This window comes from Leucopleurus acutus (genome assembly GCF_964270905.1).
Source record: "Leucopleurus acutus genome assembly, chromosome: 6".
Lineage (NCBI taxonomy): Eukaryota > Metazoa > Chordata > Mammalia > Artiodactyla > Delphinidae > Leucopleurus > Leucopleurus acutus.
In genome coordinates this window covers 67928140-67952862 of record NC_139149.1, presented here as the reverse complement: position 1 = coordinate 67952862, position 24723 = coordinate 67928140, and the positions used below count along the sequence as shown (strand labels likewise).

General features: G+C 37.2%; 1 protein-coding gene across 6 annotated transcripts in view; it reads left to right on the top strand.

The window, feature by feature from the left end:
* PDE1A (phosphodiesterase 1A) overlaps positions 1-24723 on the top strand; it is a gene marked incomplete at both ends in the record, with an annotated part of 354419 nt that overhangs the window by 234515 nt on the left and 95181 nt on the right. For all 6 annotated transcript variants that reach the window (XM_082841417.1, XM_082841416.1, XM_082841414.1 and 3 more), the window contains one exon: positions 6593-6706. In XM_082841417.1, coding sequence (XP_082697543.1) covers positions 6593-6706 — 114 coding nt within the window. The remainder of the gene's footprint in view (positions 1-6592; positions 6707-24723) is intronic.

Here is a 24723-nt window from a genome sequence, read left to right as displayed (position 1 = left end):
CAGGCAAAGGAAATAAAGGAAGTCCTAATAACCCTCCAAAATGTATTTCTGGTTTTTTGGTATTGACATAGTGAGTTTAGAGGTGTGTGTATGAGAGTGTGTGTGTGTCTGCTTGTGCGTCTGTGTGTGTCTGCGTATAGGTAGCTATGGTTTTATAGAGTTATAACCATATTTAATTAGTTTTTCTAGTTGGGTGATAAAACTTTTCTGGAGTATTTTTTTCAAAGCTATTTCTTGTGTTAGATTCTAGGTTTATACCCCTATTAAGATTTTTCAAAGCTATTTTTTGTGTCAGATTACAGGTTATTACCCCTATTAACATATAACAATTTATAATGTTTGTTGGTTTTAAACTACATCAAGATATCTCTGTGAAAAAGCATGTTCATTGTGTGAGTATTAGAGCCTTTTGATGTCCCAGGTTTCATCACGTGTGATCTGCTGATGGATGACTCCCTGGGAACAACTGCAGGCTGTCATGAGTTAGGAAGTGAACCTGAGTATAGTTTACCAGGAGTGTCCTCTCTTGTTTTATATGATAATTTCTCTATTCTTGAGTTCCTTATTTTGTTTCATTTTTTAAAATTAATTTTTATTGGAGTATAGTTGCTTTACAATGTTGTGTTAGGTTCTACTGTACAGCAAAATGAATCAGCCATGCATATATATATATCCCTTCCATTTTGGACCCCCTTCCCATTCAGGTCACCACAGTGCATTAAGTAGACTTCCCTGTGCTACAGAGTATGTTCACATTAGTTATCTATTTTATACATAGTATTAATAGTGTATATGTGTCAATCCCAATCTCCTAATTCCTCCCACCCACCCCTGTTTCCCCTTTGGTTTCTATACATTTGCTCTCTGCGTCTGTGTCTCTATTTCTGCTTTGCAAATAGGACCATCTATACCATTTTTCTAGGTTCCACACATATGCGTTACTATACATATTTGTTTTTCTCTTTCTGATTTACTTCACTCTGTATGATAGACTCCAGGTCCATCCACGTCTCTACAAATGACCTGATTTCATTCCTTTTTATGGCTGAGTAATATTCCATTGTATATATGTACCACATCTTCTTTATCCATTTCTCTGTCGATGGACATTAAGTTGCTTCCTTGTTCTGGCTATTGTAAATAGTGCTGCTAGAAACATTAGGGTGCATGTATTATGGAAAATAGTATGGAGGTTCCTTAAAAAACTAAGAATAGAACTACCATATGACCCAGCAATCCCACTACTAGGCATATACCCCCAAAAGACCATAATTTGATTCATTTCTTATTCATTTGATTTATCAGTTAGGATTGCATTCAGCTGCATTTAAAAGCAATCTCAAGACCAGTCCCTCCCATCAGAAAACTTGCACAAGCCTCTTAGATAGCCTTATCCACCAAAGGGCAGACAGCAGAAGCAAGAAAAACTACAATCCTGCAGCCCGTGGAACAAAAACGACATTCACAGAAAGATAGACAAGATGAAAAGGCAGAGGGCTATGTACCAGATGAAGGAACAAAATAAACCCCAGGAAAACAACTAAATGAAGTGGAGATAGGCAACCTTCCAGAAAAAGAATTCAGAATAATTCTAGTGAAGGTGATCCAGGACCTCGGAAAAAGAATGGAGGCAAAGATGGAGAAGATGCAAGAAATGTTTAACAAAGACCTAAAGAATTAAAGAACAAACAAACAGAGATGAACAATCCAATAACTGAAATGAAAACTACACTAGAAGGAATCAATAGCAGAATAACTGAGGCAGAAGAATGGATAAATGACATGGAAGACAGAATGGTGGAATTCACTGCTGTGGAACAGAATAAAGAAAAAAGAATGAAAAGAAATGAAGACAACCTAAGAGACCTCTGGGAAAACATTAAACGCAACAACATTCGCATTATAGGGGTCCCAGAAGGAGAAGAGAGAGAGAAAGGACCCGAGAAAATATTGAAGAGATTATAGTCGAAAACTTCCCTAACGTGGGAAAGGAAATAGCCACCCAAGTCCAGGAAGCACAGAGTCCCATACAGGATAAACCCAAGGAGAAACATACCGAGAAACATAGTAATCAAATTGGCAAAACTTAAAGACAAAGAAAAATTACTGAAAGTAGCAAGGGAAAAAATGACAAATAACATACAAGGGAACTCCCATAAGGTTAACAGCTGATTTCTCAGCAGAAACTCTACAAGCCAGAAGGGAATGGCATGATATACTTAACGTGATGAAAGTGAAGACCCTACAACCAAGATTACTCTACCCGGCAAGGATCTCATTCAGATTCGATGGAGAAATCAAAAGCTTTACAGACAAGCAAAAGAGAATTCAGCACCACCAAACCAGCTCTACAACAAATGCTAAAGGAACTTTTCTAAGTGGGAAACACAAGAGAAGAAAAGGACCTACAAAAAACCAAACCCAAAACAATTAAGAAAATGGTCATAGGAACATATATATCAATAATTACCTTAAAAATGAATGGATTAGATGCTCCAACCACAAGACACAGGCTTGCTGAATGGATACAAAAGCAAGACCCATATATATGCTGTCTACAAGAGACCCACTTCAGACCTAGGGACACATACAGACTGAAAGTGAGGGGATGGAAAAAGATATTCCATGCAAATGGAAATCAAAAGAAAGCTGGAGTAGCAATACTCATATCAGATAAAAGAGACTTTAAAATAAAGAATGTTACAAGAGACAAGGAAGGGCACTACATAATAATCAAGGGATCAACACAAGAAGATGATGTAACAATTATACATATATATGCACCCAACATAGGAGCACCTCAATACATAAGGCAACTGCTAACAGCTATAAAAGAGAAATTCGACAGTAACACAATAATAGTGGGGGACTTTAACACCTCACTTACACCAATGGACAGATAATCCAGACAGAAAATTAATAAGGAAACAGAAGCTTTAAATGACACAATAGACCAGATAGATTTAATTGATTGTTATAAGACATTCCATCCAAAAACAGCAGATTACACTTTCTTCTCAAGTGCGCACAGAGCATTCTCCAGGATAGACAACATCTTGGGTCACAAATCAAACCTCAGTAAATTTAAGAAAATTGAAATCATATCAAGCATCTTTTCTGACCACATTATGAGATTAGAAATGAATTACAGGGAAAAAAAACCATAAAAAACACAAACACATGGAGGCTAAACAATACGTTACTAAATAACCAAGAGATCACTGAAGAAATCAAAGAGGAAATCAAAAAATACCTAGAGACAAATGATAATGAAAATACAATGATCCAAAACCTATGGGATGCAGCAAAAGCAGTTCTAAGAGGGAGGTTTATAGCTATACAAGCCTACCTCAAGAAGCAAGAAAAATCTCAAATAAACAATCTAACCTGACACCTAAAGGAACTAGAGAAAGAAGAACAAACAAAACCCAAAGTTAGCAGAAGGAAAGAAATCATAAAGATCAGAGCAGAAATAAATGAAATAGGGCTTCCCTGATGGCACAGTGGTTGAGAATCTGCCTGCCAATGCAGGGTACACAGGTTAGGGCCCTGGTCTGGTAAGATCCCACATGCTGTGGAGCAACTAGGCCCGTGAGCCACAACTACTGAGCCTGTGGGTCTGGAGCCTGTGCTCCGCAACAAGAGAGGCTGCAACAGTGAGAGGCCCATGCACCGCGATGAATAGTGGCCCCCGCTCGCCGCAACTAGAGAAAGCCCTGGCACAGAAACAAAGACCGAACACAGCCAAAAATAAATAAATAAAAATTTAAAAATAAGAAATAAATGAAATAGAAACAAAGAAAACAATAGCAAAGATCAATAAAACTAAAAGCTGGTTCTTTGAGAAGATAAACAAAATTGATAAACCATTAGCCAGACTTATCAAGAAAAAGAGGGAGAGGACTCAAATCAATAAAATTAGAAATGAAAAAGAAGTTACAACAGACACTGCAGAAATGCAAAGCATCCTAAGAGACTACTACAAGCAACTCTATGCCAGTAAAATGGACAACCTGGAAGAAATGGACTAATTCTTAGAAAGGTATAACCTTCCAAGACTGAACCAGGAAGAAATAGAAAATATGAACAGACCAATCACAAGCACTGAAATTGAAACTGTGATTAAAAATCTTCCAACAAACAAAAGTCCAGGACCAGATGGCTTCACAGGCGAATTCTATCACACATTTAGAGAAGAGCTAACACCCATCCTTCTCAAACTCTTCCAAAAACTTGCAGAGGAAGGAAGGAAGTCAGAAAGAGAAAAACAAATATCATATATTAATGTATGTATGTAGAACCTAGAAAAATGGTACAGATGAACCGGTTTGCAGGGCAGAAGTTGAGACACAGATGTAGAGAACAAACGTATGGGCACTAAGGGGGAAAGCGGCGGGGGCGTGGGTGTGGTGGTATGATGAATTGGGAGGTTGGGATTGACATGTATACACTGATGTGTATAAAATTGATGACTAATAAGAACCTGCTCTATAAAAAAATAAATAAAATAAAATTCAAAATTTAATAAGAAATAAGAAATCTCAAAATAATAGTGGCTTGAACACAACATTTTATTTTTTGTTATCTTATGAAGTAAGTCCAGATGTAGGTGATTTCATTCAGGTGGATTCACAGCATGGGACCCAGACCAATTCCCTCTTCCTTCTCTGCCATTCTTAGTGGGTAGCTTCCTTTAGTCAGATCACTTTATGATCCTATATAGCTCCTGGACCTTCAGACAGTTCCACTGCATTCCAGGCAATAAGGAACAGGCAAGGGTAAAAGAGAATCCTTTCTAGCTGAGTTAGTTTCTTCAAAATAATCGTTCTGAAAGTCTTACTCAATGACCTTCTTATTCTCCTTAACCAGCATGCAGTCATTTGACCATACGTAGCTTTGAGACAACCTGGAAAATGTAGTTTTTTAGTAGTGAAAATTGCTAACTTAAATAATATAAGAGTTCAGTTATTCAGAAAGAATGGAAGGTAACCATCTGAAGTTCACATGGTTTTTAAGACCACATCATACAACCAAATACAGCAAAGCCGTACAACCAAGCTCTACCAACACTTTTCACAAGAAGGATACATGACTGGAATATTTTTAAGCCATTGCAAAGTATCACACTTTTGCTGCCCACATAAAACATAATTCCACTAAGTATAATGTGCTTGGGTCATAAGCATTACAAAAATCCCTCAAAATTCTATGTGTTGTTCCTTTGTCATCACATTCGGTGTTTTACACAAGCCTCAAAGCCAGGCTTAATTTTTTCTTTCTAAGTAACCTGTTTTAGTTATTATTTTTGTTTTGTTTTACTTTGCTGACTCTGTACAAATAAAACTTGTTTATTGATACATGGATTTATTTGGCAATGTTGTTGTCTGCTAATATTTTATCATACAAAAGTATATGGTACAAAAAGTAATTCTTTGTAGCTTCCTGAATAAGAAGTTTTAATGTAGGTGTGGTTTTTTTCCATGGAGAAATAAAGTATTTCTTATGGATGGAGAAATGTCAAATACCCTTGCTGAAATTCTTAACTTGCCTTTATACCCTAAACCTTGATATTGGAAATCACCCAAAGTAAATTTAAAGAAAATCTGTTACACTATCTTTAAGACAGTGCCTAAAAGTAGATACACTCCATTCTCTCTGAAATACATTTTCTTAGGAATGGAATTAAATTCTGTCTGCTGATTTAGGAAAATGGGTAAATTGTCTTTACAATGTTTATTTATAGTGTGTATTGACTAAAGAATATGTTTTCTTTTTCTGCCTAGTAAAGGGCAGTATCTTCAGAAACACTGGATTTATAATTGATGCATAAAAGTTTTTTAAAGTGTTAGAAACTTATTGAGGTAATTTGTATTATCTCACTCCATGAGATATCTATTGCTGCATAAAAAATTATCCCAAAATTTAGTGACTTAAAACAGTAGTATTAATTACATCACAGTTTCTGTGAGTCAGAAGTCTAGGCATGTTCTAAAATTTCTCAGACAATTGGGATACATCATCCCATGGGCAAAACCAAGAGAAAATATTTTATAGTTTTCCTTCAAGTGAAAAACCATTGCAGTAAAAATACTAAGCATGCATACATATATTTTTTTCTCAGCTTAATTATATTTTCTTGAATCTTTTGCCTTTTATTTTTGTTTTTACTGCTATATACAGTGAATAATTGCTACAATGGTAGTCAAAAGAGTAGACTTTAAATATTCTCTTAGTGCCAACTCTGAAGGAGCAAAACAGCCATAAAATAAATTCTACTGTTAGAAATACTTTTATGAAAATACCTATATTGTTTTGAATTTTCAGAAAAACTATGTTTGAAATATGGTACCTAAACTAGCAACTTATAGCCCTAATATTATTGAGAGGTGAATATAATTTCTGAGTCATTTAAGTGATAAAGACTGATCTTAATTATACCCCAAATATACCTAAAAATATTTCTATTTAATGACCTGGAAAGATATACTGAAAGTTTAACCCAATTTGTATATTTAATATTGGACTATTTTCCATACAGTTATGATAAATCTCTTTTTATTTTTCTTTCTTTTTGGCCAACTTTTGGAAATAGACTAAGATGCTTAGTGAAGCAGCTGGAAAAAGGTGATGTTAACATCGTAGACTTAAAGAAGAATATTGAATATGCAGCATCTGTGCTGGAAGCAGTTTATATCGATGAAACAAGGTAAGTTTTAACCTCTTCTCACTTTTAACTTTTTGCCTCTCTCTTTTTTTCCCTTTTTCTTGACCCTCCTTTCATATCTTAGCCATGAAACCAAAATCAAAATCTTATTAAAACTTAAAATGTTCTTCTTCATGTAGCTATGGAAGAATTATGATTCTTTCTTTAAAAAATACAAATTTTAATCCAAATGCTTGAATAATAAAAAATAGTCAATAATAAAGTCAAAAAATGAACAAATTAAAGTCTCCTTTACCCCTACTCTCACTGTCCTTAGGCCCAGATTTTTAAATGTCAGAGACAGTGTAGGCTTACACTGATTTTCACTGATGTAAGAATTTTCCTATTATCTCAAAATTGCAGAGTTCCTTCTGAAAAAATGGGTGTCACGTGCCCACATATTCTCATGATATTTATCTATCAGGCCCTCTGTGCAGGGCTTGCTAAGGGGCAGTCTCCAATGTGTATTTGATTATCACCTAAACCCCATCACCCAGCCTGATAATTAGCAGAATGGTAAGGAGATTAGGAAATGGCAATTCATTTGAAGAGTGTTGTTAGGCTAGTGCTGTGGCTCTCAACCAGGCCATTTGCCTTCCAGGGGTCATTGGGCAGTTTCTGGAGACATTCTTCTTTTGTTGATGGGGGCGTGCTACTGTTACATAACGGGTAGAGGCCAAGGATACCACTAAACATCCTAAAATGCACACGAAAATCCCCCACAACAAAGAATTATCTAGCCCCAAATGTCAATAGCATGGAGGTTAAGAAAACTTGGCCTAAAGGGAGGACTGTAAAGAGGGACCCTGTGGAGGCAAAGACATGCACTTCCAGACTTTAGCACAGAAAAGGTACTGAGTTTTTTCAAAGTCATGAGGCAGGTGGAGTAGAGAGGTCTTTTAAAGGTATTGACCAAAGGATACCGACTTCAGAGGGTGGAAAACAGCCTTCATGGGGTGATTGTTGATATAGAAGCCAGGGTAGGAATTGTAAAAATTCAGCCCAAATATCAGAGAACAAAGTACCCTCTTGGTGTAGTAAGCTGTCTCTGAGGGACGCACAAAAGCTCCCCAGGAGAAAAAAATAACCAATATTTGGGTATTTGTCACACAGATGACAACAAACACACCAGTCTTGTAAGACCCTTTGACCCCTGCCTCCTCTCCAGATTGCTGAGCAAGGAGAAGCAGCAAAGTGGGTGGGACAGGGGACAGGGCATGGAGAGTGAAGACATTCATCATGCCCCTTCTCTTCCACAGGTGTCCCTGCCTGTGTCAGGCCTGAGCATGGGCAGGTGAGAGACCTGTTAAGTCAGATGTGAGACAGGTTTTTATATATCAATGTGTACTGGACTTAGAGACACACACACATACAACAATTTATTTAATAGGTAAAAAATTCACGACTCAAAAATCAAAACAATGTGAAAAGGTATGTTATGAAAGTCTTGTCTGCACCTGTTTCCCAGTCTACTCAAGTTCCCCAAGTCATAAATTTCTTATGTATATTTTCAGTGATTTATTATAAATTTTTATTTCATATTTTCCCTCTGCCTTTCATAGAAGGTAACATACTATTCATAACTTTCATTCTGATTTTTTTCCCCTCAAAAAGGAAACTTGATCTTCCTATATCATGGACTGACATTTAAATTTTAGACAATAAGAATTTTTACTGGCAACTGATAGAAAAATGCGTGGTGAGGACCACGCTGCACAGGTGATTCTTTGTCCCCAGAACAGAACTCTGTTAAAGCACAGTGTGAAGTCATAACTTAAGGAAAAAAATCATAGGTATACTTTTAGAATGATTTTGGTTAACTTTCACTGAATATATATAAATGTATATGATTCTTCTATGTGAACAGAGATTCAAAGTGTAAATTTTTTAAACATCAGGTATTTTTCCTATAATTTCCTTGCCTGCATTTTTGTGTGTGCTGTTTCTTGTTCACAAGTTGACTGAACTTAATGTATTTAAGATTTCTTCAATCTGTCCTGGACATTTCATTTTTTATACTTATTTATAAAACTGAAGAACTTTTACCTTTAATAATTATTTGGAGATTTACACTATACATCTTGTAATGACATAATGCAACTATCCATTTTGCCTAAGTGTCTCATCTTTCATTTGATAGACTATTATATGCTTTATCTATTAATTTCTCTGTTGTATTTCCTTTTCCAGAAAATTATGATTTCATAGATATTTTTTAACTTAGTTCCCCAAGATCCCTAATTCACTTAAACATATGTTACATTTCAAAGTATAGTTCCTTTTCTTTTGAAACTTTCTCTTTTGTGGGAAGAAAAAAATGCTTAACTGCTTCATGATACAATGTGGGTTTTTTTCCTCTTTACAGCAAAGTATCCCAGCTGTTAACAACACATCATTCCCAACTTTTACTCAAATGGCACAAAATTTTTCACTCTTTTATTTTAATGCCTCCATGGCATCATGAATTTTAAATTGGATTAATGATAATACCCCACATTTGTACCATCTTCCAAGAGCTCTTAGCTTCATTATCTCATATTAATCTCACCACAATCCTGTGCAGTTGGAAGGGTGGTCATTACTTTCCATATTTTACTAATGAGAGAGCCAAAGCTCTTGAAGTAAACTGGTTTGGCAAAGGTCACAAACCTAGACTTTGGCAAAACTGTGACTAGTAACTAAGGTATGAATTTTTTTCTTTTTAACATCTTTATTGGAGTATAATTGCTTTACAATGGTGTGTTATTTTCCGCTGTATAACAAAATGAATCAACTATACATATACATATATCCCCATATCCCCTCCCTCTTGTGTCTCCCTCCTACCCTCCCTACCCCACCCCTCTAGGTGGTCACAAAGCACTGAGCTGATCTCCCTGTGCTATGCGGCTCCTTCCCACTAGCTATCTATTTTACGTTTGGTAGTGTATATATAAGTCCATGCCACTCTCTCACTTCGTCCCAGCTTACCCTTCCCCCTCCCTGTGTCCTCAAGTCCATTCTCTACGTCTGCATCTTTATTCCTATCCTGCCCCTAGGTTCTTGAGAATCTTTTTTTTTTTTTCGATTCCATATATATGTGTTAGCATATGGTATTTGTTTTTCTCTTTCTGACTTACTTCACTCTGTATGACAGTCTCTAGGTCCATCCACCTCACTACAAATAACTCAATTTTGTTTCTTTTTATGGCTGAGTAATATTCCATTGTATATATGTGCCATATCTTCTTTATTAAGGTATGACTTCTTACTTACTGCTCTTCCCTCTATAACTGGCTTCTCTCAGAGTATTGCTATCAAACAAGATGGGTTTCAATGACCTCTGAAAGATTTAGATGACAATGTGTAAAACATTCTGATGAGTAGAATTGTGAATTCTCGAAAAAACAATCCCTAACATTTATGACTAATAGCCTATTATAGCTATGTGCCAAGAACTCTCCTAGGCATTTTAATGCACTATTTTATTTAACCATCACAGCAATTCTAATGAGATAGAAACTATATTATTACCATTTTACATATGAGCAGAGAGAGTCACAGGAAAGTTAGATGGCTTATGCAAGGTAACACAGAGGGTAACTTAAAGAGTGGAGTTAGGGTCTTGGCAGCCTGACTCTAGAGCCTGGCTTTTAAGCACAATTCTTATCTGCATCCCTTTAGCCACTTCTGACCAAAAGCTGATTTCAGAGACTTATTGGAGGTTTTGATGAAAGCTCACATGATGTCAGGGTTTTGGGACCCAGTGGTGTGTGGACTGTGGTTACATCTTTTCCCAGCTCTTCCTTCAGTGATGTCATATCGTTAGCTTGAAATTGGCTACAGGGAGAGTATTTATACCATGGAAATTGGCAAATGCTACAAATCAGGATTTGTTTTTATTCTGGAGAGCCTGTGATTAAATATTGTCATCATGCCACTGGTTAGACCCAAGATTACCTTGTACATATCTTCTAAGACTGTGATTTTATGATTAAAATATCAGCTTAAGAAATTTTAAAGCAAAATTACTTGATGTGGTTTGATTTCCTACAGACTTAGTAAAACACAGCAGTAAACTGAGGATTTTTTTGTTGAGATGTATATATAATTATTAAAATTGCATTTGCCTTAGAAATATTAGTAAAACAGAGATAATTTAGAATGAGGAGGGATGAATAAGCATTTAGTTTCTTTTAAACTTTAAATTAAAAAACTGCTGACTTTTGAGATTTTTTAATGGAAAATTCTCTTTCTAGAAAAAATGTTTCAGTAAGTATTCAAGAGAGGCATTTTTGGGGGGGCGGAAGCTGGATTACAAAAAAAAAGATTAAAACATTATAAAGCAGAATAAAACAGAAATTATGAATTGGTTTAAATCCCCCCCCACTACACACACACACATATATACCTTTTCCCACTAAGCCTTAGCAGGATTTCAATTAAGAAAACAAATCAAAACACAAAATGTCTCTTGAAATATGATATGAGTAAGAAAAATAGAAAAGAATTTCTGATAGAATTTGAATTCTGACCTTCTTTGAGGGATGATAGCACAATTCCCTAATGAATATAATTATTGGTTTTTTAAGAAAACACTTTCAAATGCAAATGCCAACATTTTATGAGTTCTGCTTTCAGATGTGTCCCTAGAGGCTATTGTTTTTCAAAGCCGCATAGTTATAATCCAGAAACGTGACTTTAAAAAAAATAATTCTTTTTGATCATCCTTATTTGGATTTGGATGCTGCCAGGAAAAGTAGCATCCTTGGCCTCATGAATTGCTATTCATGAGGGTAGGCAGCTGACTGGGAGGTATACTTTCAGTGATGGATATTATGCTTATTAATACCTCCCTACAACACAATTTATAACTTTATTTTCTTAATGTGAACCAATCTAAGTCTTATGATTACCACAGTTTGATCACAGACTCTGGATTCAGAAAGAATGAGGTGATGAAAGTCTGGATGCTCCACTCAGTACTCTCTTTCTTTAAGCAAGTGACTCAACTTCTATACTTTCTAGCTTTATCATCTGTAAATTAACAATAATGACAACGCTTATTTTCTAGCTTTATCATCTGTAAATTAACAATAATGACATGCTAACCTCACAGGGTTGATTTGAGGATTAAATGTAGCACCATATCTGACAGAGTAAAAGTTAAATAATAACCAATTTTTGTTGTACTAATAAAATGCAGATACTTCTGGGTACATAACACAATAAAGATGTATAATTTATAGAAAAATATCAAATAATTTATTGAGAGAATTTTTTTTTTTTTTTTTTTGCGGTATGCGGGCCTCTCACTGTTGTGGCCTCTCCCGCTGCGGAGCACAGGCTCCGGACGCGCAGGCTCAGTGGCCATGGCTCACGGGCCCAGCTGCTCCGCGGCATGTGGGATCTTCCCGGACTGGGGCACGAACCCGTGTCCCCTGCATCGGCAGGCAGACTCTCAACCACTGCGCCACCAGGGAAGCCCGAGAGAAATTTTTGATCCTGAAAAAATGAAGTCAGGTGGGCTCAAGTTACCAGGAAGTGAAAGCAAAGTGCAAACTGATGGAAACAAACCTTAATAATATACACATCTTGATAAAAAAAAAAAATCTTCAATTGACTCCTATGTCTTACTATGTCTAAAGGTCCTTCATTTTGAGAGGTTGTCTTGAGTGAGAATGCATGGATGTCAATCAGTACTTCAAGAAGTTAGTCTGCTAGCAACTGAGTGAAATCCAGGGCACCTTGAAGTCTAAGTCCCTTGAAATCATCAAGTACTGGAATTTACTAAGGAATATTCACTCATGACACAAATATCTATTGAGTATGTGAAGTGAATACCAGGCACACTGGTCATCAGAATCCAGGCTACAACCGTGCAGATAGCTGGTGGTTAGAAATGAGTCAAGAGGTGGGAAGATAAATGGAGGAACAAGGACTAATACTACAAACAAGAAACAGGGATGTTCGGAGTTAGAGAGAGAAACACAAGCACATTGACAGATTACAAGAGGAAACACTAAGTAGCCTCAGTAAATTATATACAGAACATGGGTATAACATGGTATAAAAACTGTAGAGTCAAGATTCCAAATCAGACATGGTTGGACTTGCTGAATGTTAAAGAGTTTAGTTCCCTGGCAAAGTTCCCTATGCCCATTCTCAAAGACATGGCTTCTAACAAAAGAACTTAAGGTTAAAAAAAAAGAAAAAGGTCTGGAATGCACTAGATATATGGGCCCTAGAGCTCAGAAATATGGTGCCATATTACAGATGTGAATTGGGGGATTATAATCCAGGAGTCTCAGGGTTGTTTTTTTTTTAATGCTTTATTTCAATTTCACTATTCAGAGCTCCTATACTAATTCAATATGTTTCTCAGCCCAAAGTTTTTAAGAATGCCCAGTGAATGTTTACTTATTTAACCAATGTGTCCTGGCTGCCATTTTCCTCTACAGCCAGCTCTCTGGCTTCAAACTACTGATTTGTTCCTCTGCAGTTCACCTATTTCCCCCTCAAGTCCAGCAATCCACAGGCTGGTACTGCTCCCAAGCATGAGCTCAATCTCTTCCTCCAGTTCCCCAAACTGAAGCTAGCATCAGCTAGGCTCACTAGGCTCACTATAACTGCTGCAAGACCTCTCAGAACCCACAACTCAACCCCTTCCATAGAGGTCCCCTACCAGGCATTTCTCTGCATCCTCTAAGGTCTAAACCCATCTTGTAAAGCCACCTTACCATCCCCTCTGGAAGTGTCTTTCAACATGTTTTCCTACCCTGAATTCAGGATCTCCAGCTACAAGGCCAAGAAAAAGGAAGTGGGCTATCAAAATTAATGTCAAGGTGTGCATTCATCTCCAGGATCAACACCTATGCTCAAAGACTATGCAGTCTAAATCCATATTTAGAAAAAGAGTGACATTTTTCCAAAAGACACAGAATCTGCAGTGATGTAGCTGTGCTCACAATGAAGATAATTGTGCACATTACTGTTCAGAGTTGTCTAGTCTCTTGCAGTCACATTGTCTCCGTCTTCTATGTGCCAGAGTTGAGACTTTATTTTTGTGTAACTTAAAGACCTATTTAAAAGATTTTTTCATAAGACAAAAGAGCAGTCTGCCTCTGAAGGTAAAATAAAGCCTCTGCAGAATAAAACAAATTATTTTTTGACTTTTCAAATGTCAGTTTTTCTCACCTCCTACTATTAAGGTTTTCAAAAACTCTTGGAGTTCCATCTCAAAATGGTCAACATGTTATCCTTGTAACTGAAGTCAAGGGAGAGGATGAAAATGCCAAATAGAGGTGTGGAGTGAGAGGGTGGTTATGGAGGGATGTGGGAACACAGCATTTAAAGTTAGGCATGGAGCTACTAAAGAGGATGCTCAGGAAGTATAGACATAGAAGCTGGAGGCAGATCTGTAAAATATGGAGTAGCAAAAGCCGGCAGAGAGTGGGGTTACTAAATATTGTAAATCAAATGCCACAGGGAGAACCACTGGATGCAGTTAGGAGATTCCTGATGCCTCTGAAGTGCAGTTTCACAAAGAGAAAAAGGTACCTGCCAGATTGTGGAAGTATGAGGAACTGAAGTGAAATGGCTCTGGAAGAAAGCAATGTGGACTGTTTTTCAAGAATTTTCTGGTAGGAAAAAGCAGCAATAGAACGGTCTATTAATGGGGACATAATTTTTTTCATACTTTTTTTAGAGTGGAAACCTTCCGTTAGCCTTGAGATAGAGTTTAAAAAGAAATTCTGGTTAAAGAGAAATAATAACCATAGAAAGATTAGGTCAAGAAATTATTCCTTGTAAGTTGGTGCAGCCACTGTGGAAAACAGTATGAAGTTTCCTCAGAAAACTAAAACTAGAATTACCATATGATTCATCAATCCCCGCTCCTGGGCATGTATCCAGACAAAACTATAATTCAAAAAGATACATGCACCCCTATGTTCATAGCAGCACTATTCACAATAGCCAAGACATGGAAACAACCTAAATGTCCATAGACAGATGAATGGATAAAGAAGATGTGGTACATATATACAACGGAATACTACTCAGCCATAAAAAAGAACAAAATAATTTGCAGCAACATGGATGCAACTAGAGATTATCATACTAAGTGAAATAAGTCAGAAAGAGAAAAATACCATATGATATCACTTATATGTGGAATCTAAAATATGACACAAATCAACCTATCTAGGAAACAGAAACAGAATCATGGACATAGAGAACAGACTGTTGGTTACCAAGGGGGAGGGGGTTGAGGGGGGGATAGAGTGGGAGGTTGGGGTTAGCAGATGTAAGCGCTTATATATAGAATGGATGAACAACAAGGTTCTACTGTACAGTATGGAGAATTATATTCAATATTCTATGATAAACCATAATGGAAAAGAATATAAAATATATATGTATAACTTAATCACTTTGCTGTACAGCAGTAATTAACACAACATTGTAAATCAACTATACTTCAATAAAAAAGAAGTTATTCTTAAGTTATCTAGGAAAACAGACAAATAGCCAAGCATAGGTGGAAAATGTGGGTGAAGATGGAGCTAACTAGAGCGCAGCTAAGGGTCTTCAAATAAGCAAAACTTACGTAGCACTGTAAAATCAAAAAGGTTAGTAAGCATTGGTTTTAAACTCAGTTGCTCAGCAGGGGTAAGAGGTGACAATAATTTTTACCAAAATATAGACCATGGGCTCTAAAACTCATGGATCAATGTGATGTAGAGAGTAAACCCTGGGTGGTTAATCACTACAACTGGCAAGTCATGATGGCACTGACACACGTGTACTCCTTAAACATTTAGAGCAAGAGTAGGGAAGAAGGAAAAAAGAAAAGAGCTGGACTAATGAACACCTTTCATTAACATTTCAGTTGTAAGTGACAGGAAACCCAACCAAACCATCTTAAACTCTCATTGCTGAAACGTTGATGGCTAATGCTGACTATAATCATAGGTCAATCAGGACAAAAATGATGTCAAGGGATCAATCTCTCTGTTTCAATTACTCTGGAATGACCTCCTGATGCTTTAAAGGTAGCAAATCAAGACAGGCAGTGTATCCAAGCGTTACATCCTCACACCTTCAAGTCCAGTGGGAATAAGGGAGGCTTTCCTTCCCAGAGGCTCTAACAAACACAACTTTTCTGTTTCATTGGCTCTAGTTAGGTCATATGCTTATCCCTCAAACTATCATGCCCAGAAGAACTGAATATGCAAGTTCATTGGTCAAGCATCTCATGAGGCAAGTAGGAGGTCAATTTTATTTAAATCACATGCCTAAGAATTGAGTGGAAGAGAGTGATTTCCTAAACGACAACTATGTCATCTCTAGAGTGAAAACTAAAATGTTTATGTTAGTACCGCGTGCAGTGGGACCTGGAACAGGGTCTGTGCAGGACGTTGAGCAACTCCTGTCCTAGGTTTGCTCCTACTAATGACAAGCCTATGGGCAAGAGATTTTTTTTTCTCTAGTCATTAGTTTTCTTACACAGAGATGAAGTCACCAGTCCCTTCCTGTTCTGGAATTCTGTGGTTTTATCCGCAGTCCCAAAGTCCCTTGTAAAGACTTGCTTATGCCTAAACTACCCTGGCCCCCAGGAGGGTGACAGAGCCTACTGCTTATCATATGCTTAGTGGGGGAGCATTTATAAATTTGGCCTCCTGTATTTTTTAGAGTTGTTTCCATTTGGAGGAGTCCCTGAGGAAATCAATTTGAAGGGCATGTGCTAAGACATTGCTAGAGATCAGTGAATCATTAAAAAGCAAATTATGATTTTTATGAATTCCATTTTTATGGTGTGAGTTGTAGGGAGGGGTGGCTGTTTGGAGTGCTGTGTTTGTAGGCTGTTCTCACCCTGTAGACTGAGTGTGAAAACCAGGCTTAGAAAAAGTTGCAATACATTTTGGTTGATTTTCATATTTTCTGCCATCTGTGGTGTGTTACTTTCTGCAAACTTTCAAAAACAGCCTCCCTAGTGAAAGGGGAAAAAAATAACCTGACCAGATCTTTTGAGAGATAACTGACATAAAAAGCTCCACATATTATGTAAGATCTTACTGTTGTGATATTTTAGATCAATAAAATATAAATGAATATGTCCTGGATTTGAAAAAGATAAAAATTTTATTATTCTTTTCTAATGATGCTATTAATAACAAGATTATTTGATGGTTAATTATATCCAAGGCAACATATTATGCAATTTGCATATATGATTACAAGTAAGTCTCAAAAATTCTATGAATTAGATATATGTATTATTTTCACTATAAAGTTAAAAAATTTGAGACATAAAGAAAATAATTCACTTGCTTAGAATCATATAATCATTAAGTATCAGAGACAAGTTCAAACTGAGATGGAGCATACCCAACATCAATTGTTTTCTTCCTTGGCAATAGAACGATTTTGTTTTTTTTTTTCAATTATTCGCTCTTCTCTGCAAAGCCAAGTGATTCAGGGGAGACCAGTCATAGCACCAGGCTCAGGATGAGTGTGTCCTAATTGACCTAAACCAGTAATTGGTTTCCAGTTTCCTAACCTATGAGTTTGGATATGGACATATGTTACAATTCTGGCCAATGAGACTAATGGGGGTTCTGCAAAAGATTTCCTCTCCATAGAAAAGGAGTCCTGTGTGTCTGGGGATTCTATCTGTATACCATGCTTGAAAATGATACAACCATCTGGCTACGAGCTTAGAGCTAAACCTAACACTAAAGTTGGCAGCATAGAAAGATGGAGGAAACCTGAGTCCTTGATGATATTGTTGACCTGCTGATTTAAAAAACATAAATCCCTGCTGGAGTCTACCTACCTTTAACTTTCTTGTTAAGAAAAATAATAAAGTCCTCTATAATTTAAGCCACTTTGGGTTAGGTTTGATGTCACCTGCTATTGAGAGCATCCTTCTAGCCACATAGGTCTGCCTTGCTCCAAAGCCCATGTTCTTAATTTCTAATCTTTGTAGGTAGTCACATTATCCTAATAAGAAATCCTAACACAAGTGCTTGTTATCTAAGCTAGCTACTTAGAATCTATTTTCCCATAAAACAAGGTAAGAGGTTGATTGAGTTTCCAAGGCAGCTCATAAAACATACTGATCCCATGATACAGTTAAACAGCATAGGTGGTTCTTGGGCAAGTATCAGGTACTGGATGTCAGAGACTTAAGTTTTTTCTTAGTAAATAAAAGGGTGGGGTTAGGGGGTGGAGTGGGCATCCAGCATCCTTCTGCTCCAGGATCCTAGAAATGTACTGTGGTGTTCCATTTCCCCACTCAGTGTTTGTCTTGGTTTGGAGAATTTCAGGTTGGACTCAGTGTCCCTTCTCAAAATCTCTTCTATCTTCCTTTCTGACTCCTCTGGCTTAACCTAGGGCATCTTTGGATAATAATAGGAATGGAAACTCTGCTCTGACTCATCACATACTCTTCCATTATCTTGGGCCTTTCCTCCTTCCCTGGGACCTAGATTTTGAAACTCAAATCCAGGAACAGGAGTTTTTCCTTCCCCAGGTTATTCTGTGTCATACATGAGTCAATGAATGAAGCCATGGCTGACTATATGGACAAAAGGCCAGGGTAACAGGAATTTTTTTTCTAATTGTGATATCATCTTTGCACACATGAAGCAGACCTGACTAAAAATGACTGTATTCCTCACCAAACCACTGTAAATATCTTAATATTTTATAACCTTTAAGACCAGAGACTCTCTGCCTATGTTTTTATACATTTATTCACTTATTCAACAAATATTTATGAAGGACACTATATACATTGATAATTATTTTGTTATTCTGTTTGGCCCTTGTTAACTCCTTCTTGTCATTGCCCCTACTCTTTTAGCTTCATTGGTTTAGAAAGAAATATATTCCTTGTCTTCACTCACACCCATGTCCTTCAAATATACCCCAGTTCTTCTTAGTACCCCTTCTCTGCTCCCCACCCCGAGAATTTGACACTTCTGTATAGCATGGTGACTATAGTTAATAATACTACAACACATTTTTAAGCGTTGCTAAGAGTAGATCTTAAAAATTGAGAAATTGACTCTTCTATTTTTCAATTAAGTAACATACAGATCATTCTTATTCATAAAATGAGTATAAAAGATTCACTAATTAAGATACTTTTACTGAGATTCTTCTGCCAATCCCTTCCTGTATTGTTCACCAGCACTATCTCTGACAGTGAAATAATGGGCAAATGGACATAAGCAGTACTGCTAAGTCCACATTATAGAAAAGGATTAAACCTTACGTTCTTGGCAGAGCTCTTCCATTAATTGACACGTCATGAATGGATGAGAGCAGTTCTCCAAGTGTTCACAAGAATCACCTGGAGGGCTTGTTAATTCAACAGGTCTGGAGTAGAGCCCTTGAAGTTCCAGTTCTAACAAGTTCCCAGTTGCTGCTGATTCTGCCGGTCCAGGGACCACACTTATAGAGGATGTCAAAATGAGGCTACAAAAGGAAAGATGTACAGAGAATGTTAGAAACCTAATGGTTAGAATTTTAAGGTCTTATCAAAGGAGTGTGGCCCAAATATTGCCCCAAGTTGTATATGAAATGACCCTGGGAGCTGAAATGCCTCCCCGAGTCAGGAAACTTCACCACCTACTAGGAGCAAAAAGCAAGGGGCGCTGGAGATTAGCAGCGCCTCAGCAGCAACTCTTGGGCACAGAAGAGGGAGCCCTATCCTTTAGTCCATGACGTGGGCACCTCTCCCAGATCTGGGAAACCATAGCCCTTAGGCTTCATCTCTGGGCTGCAGCCCCAACCTTTTTCTTCAGCCTGCAACTCAGTGATCCTTGGAACAACACTTACTTAGATGGAGCCTGGAATACCCTCCTCTATGTCTCATTCCCTTGATTAGAAGAGGCAAAATATCATTCCTGAAAAGTAAGGCAGGGAGAAGATGGTAGATATTGTATTGATAGTATCGTCATAAAATATAAATGTACCATTTTAACAATTTTCAGTGTACAATCCAGTGGAATTAAGTACATTATTTACAGTGTTATACAACCATCCCACTATCCATTTCCACAAACTTTTCATTATCCCAAACAGAAACTCTGTACCCATTAAACAATAACTCCCAGTCCCCGCCCCCCCTCAGCCCCTGGTAACTTCTATTCTTTCTGTCTCTATGAATTTTCCTATTCTACTCAGTAAAATTTTAAAGTAGGTAAAAAATATTTTTGGAGGTTCTTCCCACTGCCTCCTCACAGCCCATAGAATGCGTAAGTTGTTCTTTGGCTCCCCCAAGTCCACTTTGACCGATTTCTTCCCGTAATGTCTGAAACACTTCCATCCCCAGACACCTTCCTTTTACTGCACCTCAGAAATAGGAGATCTGCTTAGACTAATTCATATGGATGTGTAAATGGCTGGGAGTTTACTGAGGGCTTGCTTTGTGTCAGACACTGTTCTAAATGCTTTCTGTGCATTTACCCATTTCATCCTCCAACCCCACCACTAGGGATACTATTATTATCATCTCTATTTTATTGACAAAGAAACTGAGATTCAGACAGATGAAGTATTTTTTCCAAGACCACACAACTAATAGGTGATGAAGCCAGGATTCCAACTCCCGAGGCAGTTCTCCTAACCACAGAGGATGCTTACTAATCAAAAAAAAAAAAAAAAAAAAAAAAAAAAAACGATAATTAGTGGAATGTCAGGCTTTGAGCCTAAAGGAATATTTTCAAAGATATTTTTGAGCCAAAAGGACTTCCTGGTGGGAAGCCAACAGCCATCAGAGAGGCCTAGGGCAGTTTCTGCTTCACCCGTTCCCTCCACTTTCATCTCCAAACTAACTCCCAAAATCTTGATGCTAACTCTCTGAGATCCTAACCCCTTCTCAGAGCCCTCCCCCAACATTTCTTGGACCTTCCTGCCTGTCTTGGGGGACGACCCTCCTCTGCTGGATCTCTGCTTCCTCTGCTGGATACAAAAGAGGTTCAGAGCTCTCTGTAGGCATTAGCTTGGAGAAAGCCACATCTAACTTTAACACTCTCCTTTGTCAACTTCATTTTGGCCAAATTTGCCTCTTGGAATTGAGCTAAGGTCAGCATAACTGACTTATCTACCCAAATGTTCAGTCTTCAGTCGCTCAGATATAATACTCATCTTCTCATAGTTAAAAAGAAAAAGATTGATAAAACCAAAGGAAACATTGAACAAAAGCTATCAGGTAGGCAGAAAAAGAAAACTGCCCCCCCCCGAAAACCCACAAAAAAATGTTGAAATAAATCTGTGAGCCTGCCATTTTATGTCTCTTTTGAAACAAGGCAAATAATAAATAATAAATAAATAAAAGTGCATGGGTGGTGGCCTGGAAAAATTAATTCAAATGTATTTAGTACTCAGGAAGTAGGTTACTGACAAGTTGATAAGGCTTTTCAAATGTATTACCTCTTTCCATCCTGACATTTAATTTATTGCACTTCAAAGTACTGTGAAATTCTACCATCCAGATACATTTCTCTCTGAGAAAATGATTCAGCATACCAATCATGGAAAATAAATTTAAGCTTCCTCCAACCAAAACTCTGGTGGACCAAACTCCTTTAAGATCAATTATTTTTAACCCTGAATTTCAAGGTAGAGATGGGATGGAGAATAATGATTACTGATATTTTTTATTGTTTCAGTGTGAAGGTAGTCTGGGCACTTAGTAAGCAAAACACACATTTGAGGTTAGGGATAGCTCAGCAGTTAAAAACTCAGACCCTGAAATCAGAGAGACTTGAGTTCAAAAAATAGCATGGCCACTTCTGGTTATATGATTTGAGCAAATCACTTAGGGTATCTGTGCGTCAATTTATTCATCACTAAAATAGGGGTACTGATAATAATTGTGTCTCCCACATAGTGAGGAAGGAATGAAGTAAAGCTTGGAAGATTAAATGAAGTAAACCTTGGCTCCTTGCCTGGTTCGTAGTAGGTAAGCATCCCGTATCCTGGGCACTGAGACCCCAGAGTTCTCTACCCAAAGGTCTCCTAGCCTGTCTCCTAAGTCTTCATGGGTCTCCTCCTTAGGTCTTTCCTCGTGAGGGGGCCCAGGACACTGTTGGTGTGTGCACCCCTCCACCCCTAAAGAGTGGCCAAGAAGCAGCTGCTTTCAAGGCTGATGGGTTGATGGAGATTGTACTGGGGCCATGGCGTCCACCTGCTCATATAGTGAGGGCCTGAACAGGAGGCAGGCAGGTGCAGAGAGCCAGCCATAGTCCACTGGCCCAGCCCTGTCACACAAAGAGCTGAGAATTCGCAATTCCAATACAACTTGTCAGACATTTATGAAACATTAAAAGGTAGAAGGATAGAACAAATATCTTATTTGTTCACTTGATATATAACTTTTAAATATTTAATGTGGTATTTCGGAGAAATGTGCTCCTACCCTGAGCCCAGCAGATATTAGAGGCAGAGTTGAATGAGTTAGTTTCTTGTTGAAGTGTGTTCCTTTATAAGAATAATAAAGCAGGAAAAAGAAAATTTCAAACTTGAGAAGCCAGTTTCCGGCAATTATGCATCCGGCAGATGAATTTTAGTACTTAATAGGTGTAAATGTGGGCACCGATTGCCTGGAAATAACTGTGTGGGTACACGAGTGTAACCATTTTCCAAGAGTCTACTGTGGACAGAAATATTCTCACTGATATTACTGTAAGAGTCAAAATCCCATGACCTCTCCTTCTGTGGCTGCCTCTTTCTTTATGCCCTTTTCCTACAAACTTTCTAGTTCAAAATATAAGCCCTTTGGGAGTTGTGTCATCTGATTTGAAGAGAAAATTTGGAGTATAAATAGCTCCCAAAGATCAGTACTGCGCTGATTGGATGCAGGGTCAGTTTTCACAGCTTGCCGGCCCTGCATCGACCCACAGCTTACGTTTAGGGACCCCCTCACTTTCTGCTTTATTGACTCCATTGGGACTAAAAAAAAAGAGTTGCATCAAACACCAGTTGAAGCATTTTTCAGAGGTCCATAGTGTTAACATTTTACACATATACTCCTATCGTTCTTTTCTGTATAGTGCATTTTAAGAATTCCCAAGGAAAATGTACCAATGATTTTTTTTCATGTTGTAAGTTTCTTAAACACAAAGTCTTAATTTTTAAGAGCCCTCATGGAGTAAGCAATTCTGCTCACCCTGCCATCCAACCCTAGGATGAAGAGCAATTGAGCTGTTGGATGTTTTGGAAGCAAGATTCATTATAGTATTTGAGATCTCATTTTATCAAGCTTCTTGCATAAATTTATGTCAGAAATGAAATGAAGGCAGAATGTAGTCACGTGTTTTACATGTGACATAATCTTATATAAGTATTTAGGTATCTTCACATCTTAGATAAATGTATAGAAACATTGTTTCTGATAATTCTCTAACAAAAGCCCAGGATTACTATTTGATATTATACTATAGTTTTCATTCCTGCCCTATCTAGCATGGTCAAATGAAATCTGAAGAGCTCCTTTTGGTGCTCAGAAGAAGAAACAGTATACAGGGCAGGTGCCAGGGAAAGGGAAAATAAATAAGGGAGAGAGAGGAGAAATATGTGCCATTAGGTGTTTTTTAAATTCATTTAAATTTGTTTTATCTACCTGCCTTTCAACTTTCTTCTATCCAAACTTGAAAAATTATCTTAAATAGTTTGATACAAATTATTTGTGTCTTTATTAGGAATTTCTTACCATACTCTACTTGATAGATGAGCCTAAAAGAGTTAGTTCTGATAACTGATACTTAACAGAGATACTGAGGTCCTTGGTTGAAGGCATGTAAACAGTGCATACAATTTTAAAAATGTTTCTTTCCTGGGCCATTAATTCAAAATGCTATTAGAAATGTTTAATATCTTTTCTTTTTTTACACTTTTTTATGGAACTATAGTTGATACACAATGTTGTTTTAGTTTCAGGTGTACAACAAAGTGATTCAGTAATACATACATATATATCTTTTTTTTTTCAGATTCTTTTCCCTTATAGGTTCTTTTATACAGCTGAGTAATATTCCATTGTATAAATATACCACATCTTTTTTATCCATTCATCTGTTGATGGACACTTAGGTTGTTTCCATGTCTTGGCTGTTGTAAACAGTGCTGTAATGAACATTGGGGTGTAGGTATCTTTTCCAATTACAGTTTTCTCCAGATATATGCCCAGGAGTGGGATTGCAGGATCATATGGTAGCTCTATTTTTAGTTTTTAAAAAAACCTCCATACTGTTCTGAATAGTGGCTGCATCAATTTACATTCCCACCAACAGTGTAGGAGGGTTCCTTTTTCTCCACACCTTCTCCAGCATTTATTATTTGCAGACTTTTTGATGGTGGCCATTCTGACCGGTGTGAGCTCATACCTCACTTTAGTTTTGATTTGCATTTCTCTAATAATTAGTAATGTTGAGCATCTTTTCATGTGCCTTTTGGCCATCCATATGCCTTCTTTGCGGAAATGTCTATTTAGATCTTCTGCCCAGTTTTTGATTGTTTTGTTTTGTTTTGCTTTTTATTGAGCTGTATGTGCTGTTTGTATATCTTGGAGATTAATCTCTTGTCAGTCACATCATTTGCAAATATTTTCTGCCATTCTGTAGGTTGTCTTTTTGTTTTGTTTATGGTTTCCTTTGCCGTGCAAAACTTTTAAGTTTAATTAGATCCCATTTGTTTGTGTGTGTGTGTGTGTGTGTTTATTTCCATACTCTAGGAGATGGAGACAAAAAGATATTGCTGCAATTTATGTCAAAAAATGTTCTGCCTGTGTTTTCCTCTAGGAGTTTTATAGTATCCAGTCTTACATTTAAGTCTTTAATCCAGAAAAATTTCTAATATCTTTTCCATGTCAAATATACATTTCCCTATAATTTGCCTCAAAAATTGTAAAGAGATTGTTCAAGGGCAAATTAACCTAAAGGCAATGAAGAGATGATTAACAATAGTGAACTACTCCCAGGATGCTGCTGCCCTTATCAATCAAATAATATGGGACTCTAAAAGAC